General features: G+C 48.0%; 1 protein-coding gene across 2 annotated transcripts in view; it reads right to left on the reverse strand.

Moving 5' to 3' along the window:
• EMC1 (ER membrane protein complex subunit 1) overlaps positions 1-4,104 on the reverse strand; it is an 11,975-nt gene that overhangs the window by 6,285 nt on the left and 1,586 nt on the right. For both annotated transcript variants that reach the window (XM_027901903.1, XM_027901902.1), the window contains exons 5-13: positions 3,688-3,816; positions 3,427-3,553; positions 2,938-3,087; positions 2,612-2,779; positions 2,197-2,268; positions 1,685-1,744; positions 1,337-1,459; positions 1,027-1,123; positions 259-375 (exon numbers count right to left, since the gene is read on the reverse strand). In XM_027901903.1, the coding sequence (XP_027757704.1) occupies positions 259-375; positions 1,027-1,123; positions 1,337-1,459; positions 1,685-1,744; positions 2,197-2,268; positions 2,612-2,779; positions 2,938-3,087; positions 3,427-3,553; positions 3,688-3,816 (1,043 nt within the window). The remainder of the gene's footprint in view (positions 1-258; positions 376-1,026; positions 1,124-1,336; positions 1,460-1,684; positions 1,745-2,196; positions 2,269-2,611; positions 2,780-2,937; positions 3,088-3,426; positions 3,554-3,687; positions 3,817-4,104) is intronic.

Raw genomic sequence — 4,104 nt, forward strand, 5'->3', positions numbered from 1 at the left:
AAAGGAAACATTTAGGAGACATGGCCAAAATCCCTCCTGCTGCTGCTGACTGGTTTTCAATGTAACAATGTAATATACCCATGTCATCTGCATTTGGCATTGGACTTCAAAAGTTTAGACAGAAAAGGGTTTATTTCTGCTCATTTTAATTGCCATCTGTAGAGATCTGAATTCATCTCTCAGCTCAGAGGACACAGAAATGAGTACATTTGTTCAGGAAGAAAAGCAAACTGACAAAGGCCTTTCTGTTAAACTGACCTGCTTTTTTTCCAAATTCCCCCTCAAGCTCAGCCTGTGCCCCTGTCAGAGGTAGATCCACCATCTCCAGGCTTACCACCTCTGCTAGTGACTCCTCTCTACTCCATACAATTTTTCCTGGAAAGAAATAAGCAGAATATTGGAAAAATCAACTTAATATCTAGGAATAGGACTGCATTCCAGTGGACCCTTGAAATGCAAATCCCTTCTCATGAAATGCAAAACAGTGTCTATCTATCTAATATAACTAAATTAACTATTTCATAAAAGACAAACACTTGATGCAACTGGAGCCACTTCCAAGAAAACCACAGGATCAGTAAAAGCAATGTGGTGTTTTAAAAGGGAGTCACTTAAGTCTATTTAAAATAAGAGATTCAATTCCTGGATTCCTTTAAAACCTCGGAAAATTTGTGTCACTGGTATGGACTTTTAACCCTTTCTGCACATTAATATTTTTGCCATGAGGATCTTTTTTGCAAAACTTTGAGGAATATCTACACCCAGACTTAGATTCTCATCCTACAAAAAGTTCTGCAATCTGCAGAAACCCCCCGAAACTCAAAGGCTCTGCCTACACAAAGAACGTGGCAGAGCTCTTTGCTCAGGTGAGATGTGAAACAGTCTCCTTTGTCTTCTATGGCACTCAGAAAAGTTAAATTAATTCTGTCAGTGTCCAAAGAAAGCAATGATAAAATAGAATCCCTTAGGACTTGGAATTTTCTTCTGGCCGCTGTTACAGGTGGAAGAAGCTGTTTGTGGAATTACCTGGCTGCTGGAGGAACATGAGCATGTGGTCTTCTGTTTGCACCAAGGCTCGATAGCCCACGGAGTCATCCTTCTTCAGGAAAACTTGGATGTATAGCTGGGAAAAGAATAGCAAGGAAAACTGGTTTATGATCACATCACCTAAGAGAAAGGAGAACTCGGGTGAAGCAAGAGCAACAGTGGGATGATGTAATCCTCAAAATGCTCTTTCCCATTGCCTGAAGGGTTCTCCCCATCCTGCCAGATCAGGGAAGGGAGGGCACTGCAGGTCTGAGCAACCACAGGACTGAAATAACCCCTCCCTGCTCACCTGCTGTGGTTTGGCACCTCCTTGCTCCAGGCTAAAGGTAATCGTGGTATCCAACAGCCTTTGTCCGGTTTCAACCAGGTAGAGATTTATATTGTAGGTTTGGTTGGAGCACGTTAAAGAATCCTGGAACAGCAGGCAGAAATCAGCAGCTGCACACATACCACACCAAAATCTGCACCAGGATTCCACATTCAGCAACAACTGTGGCTTCAAAAGATTTTTAGGTTCTACACAGGAACTGCTTCCAAAAAGCTGGTGTAACACCTTTGTCATCTGTTCCTGAACACAAAGGAAAAAAAAGGACTGACAAGAACTCCTGCTGCTCCTGGGAACAAGAGCACCTCATACCTGCCTCCGGGCTTCCTCCAGAGTGCTTCCAGCATGAAGGCCATCAACACTTCCAGGTTTCTGAAACAAGGATGAGAAGAGATGTAACATGGCTGCAGACACCAGTAAGACCATAAAAAATAAGGGTTTTGAGTGCCTGACAAGTCTCAGCTTGACTGTGGAAACAGCCGAGGAACAGTTCTGCTCTATTATATGCTATCTTTTATTAAAATAAAACCTTGCCTAAGTTTGGTATCCCCAAAACCTGAAATCCTCTATGGATCGGTAAATCCAATTCCAAGGTCACACGCCCACCTTACATAATTCTGAAACAGGACCCCATGTTCCACTGAGCCAGACCCAGCCTGAGCTGGACATAATCAAGCCTTAGCTGCATTACCACTGGAGCTCATCAAACCCTCCTCTTCTGCAAGGGACTCCCCATCCCCGAGCCTGTGAAACACTCATGGAACCCACCCCCAGAGCACATCCCTAGAGCTGTGCTGGTTCCAGAGAGCAGGAGTTGTATTTACCAGCTCACTCCTGCATGTCAGGACAGCAGCCACTGTCTTCTCCCCGGTTGTTGCAAAACTCACCAGAGCTGCCTGGAAAGAAAAAAATAGCAGAAAATCACTAAAAACAAAACCCCAAGAAAATCCCAAAGCCCATCAAAAACTGCTTGTGAAGTAAATAAAGCCACAGTGGAATTAAAACCAAATAATCTTTCACAGCCAAATTTTGAATTTTATATTCTTTTCCCTAATTTAGAAAAAAATTGTAAGACTGAAAATATTTCTCATGAAGATGGGAACAGTTGATCTGCCATAGGTTTTTGAAACATTATGACCAGAGTTACTGAGATTTTCAAAACCTGCAAGCTAGCCTAAGAGTTCTGAAGAATTTCAAGCTGCAGTTGGCCCTCTGGCTGGGGACATTTGCGTGGGGTACCTGCTGGAAGTCCCGGAGGAGGCTGAGCAGCCCGTGGTTGTACTGCAGCAGGGAGAAGTGGCTGGGAGAGAGCTGCAGGAAGAACTGGGTCCGGGAAGCACTGATGACACTGGGCTGAGTGGCCAAGATTCTGGCCTGGAAGTCATCTGCAAACTCCAGCTCCAGGGACTGCAAGGGAGACAAGCACACGAGCTTGCTCTTTACTGAACCAACACCTTCCTCCTCCCAGCAGCAGTGCAGCCCCATGGAGAGCTCATCACAGGCTGGGTGAGGCACCAAACCGGCTGGGCAAAAATTACATACAGTGCTCCTTCAGCAGTTCTCACCTGCAGGGGGATCTGCTTCATCTCCTGCTCTGTCCCCAGGGAGGAGACGTGGAGCGAGTGCGTGTCCGTGTCCACACACACCAGCACGGCCTCACCCACCACTCCACAGGCGCCCTCCAGGCTCTGCAACCACGGGGCTGCCACTCTCACCTGCACAGACACAGACCCCCACATGTCAGCACAGCCAGATCTTCCAGGCACCAATACGGACACAGCCAAGAATTCAAGTCACAATTATTTTTCCCCAGGACTGGGAGAAACTCTGTCAGCCAGAGGTTTATGAGATACCCTTGACTAACGGCTGTCACTCCAGTTCAGCTTGGCTTTCAGGGCATTTGGTTAAGAAATCCACCTTCTAGCCTGCAGGCAGTGCCTCAGTGGAAAGAAAGTTTCTCTGCACCACAAGCATTGATTCCTCTGCCCAGCCCATGGGTGGGAAGCACATTTGTTAACACAAACCCAGTATTTGGTTCCACAGTTGAGCACTACCTGTTTCGTGATTTCTCCATCCTCTGCACTGAATGTCAAGATGTTCAGGTGGCTCTGGGGAACAATTCCAAGCACGTGGATCACTCCAGTCCCATGGGAATACAGCAGCTGGTACTGAGCACTCTCACTGTGACAGAGGCAGCAGCCATGAAGGGTCACCTTCTCACATGGCTGTTGGCAGAGCTTTTCAGAAGCACGAGGCAAGAGCAGCACCCTTCCCTCTGCCAGGAGCTCCCACCACTCCTTAAAATGTATTCCCACCTTTCTGGCAAGTGTTCCATCCACTTCTGGTGCCCGTTGGACAGGTAGTGCAGAGACAGCGCCGCCTTCTTCAGCACTGCCACGTACTTCACCGTGTCCTGGAGCCCCACCAGAGCAGCTGCCTGGAAACTGAGCACAGCCACCAACAAGAAATCAGGGAATTCCTAATTTTACCCTGTAGGAGTGTCTGGAGCACAGAAATGACTGAGGGAGCTGGGGGGGCTCAGCCTGGAGAAAAGGAGGCTCAGGGGGGACCTTCTGGCTCTGCAATCCCTGACAGGAGGGGGGAGCCGGGGGGGGTCGGGCTCTGCTCCCAGGGAACAGGGACAGGAGGAGAGGGAACAGCCTCAGGCTGTGCCAGGGGAGGGGCAGGGGGGACAGCAGCAGGAATTTCTCATGGAAAGGGTGGTCAGGCCC

This window comes from Empidonax traillii, unplaced genomic scaffold, assembly GCF_003031625.1.
Source record: "Empidonax traillii isolate 1590-97213 ecotype Southwest subspecies unplaced genomic scaffold, ASM303162v1 scaffold819:size405531, whole genome shotgun sequence".
Lineage (NCBI taxonomy): Eukaryota > Metazoa > Chordata > Aves > Passeriformes > Tyrannidae > Empidonax > Empidonax traillii.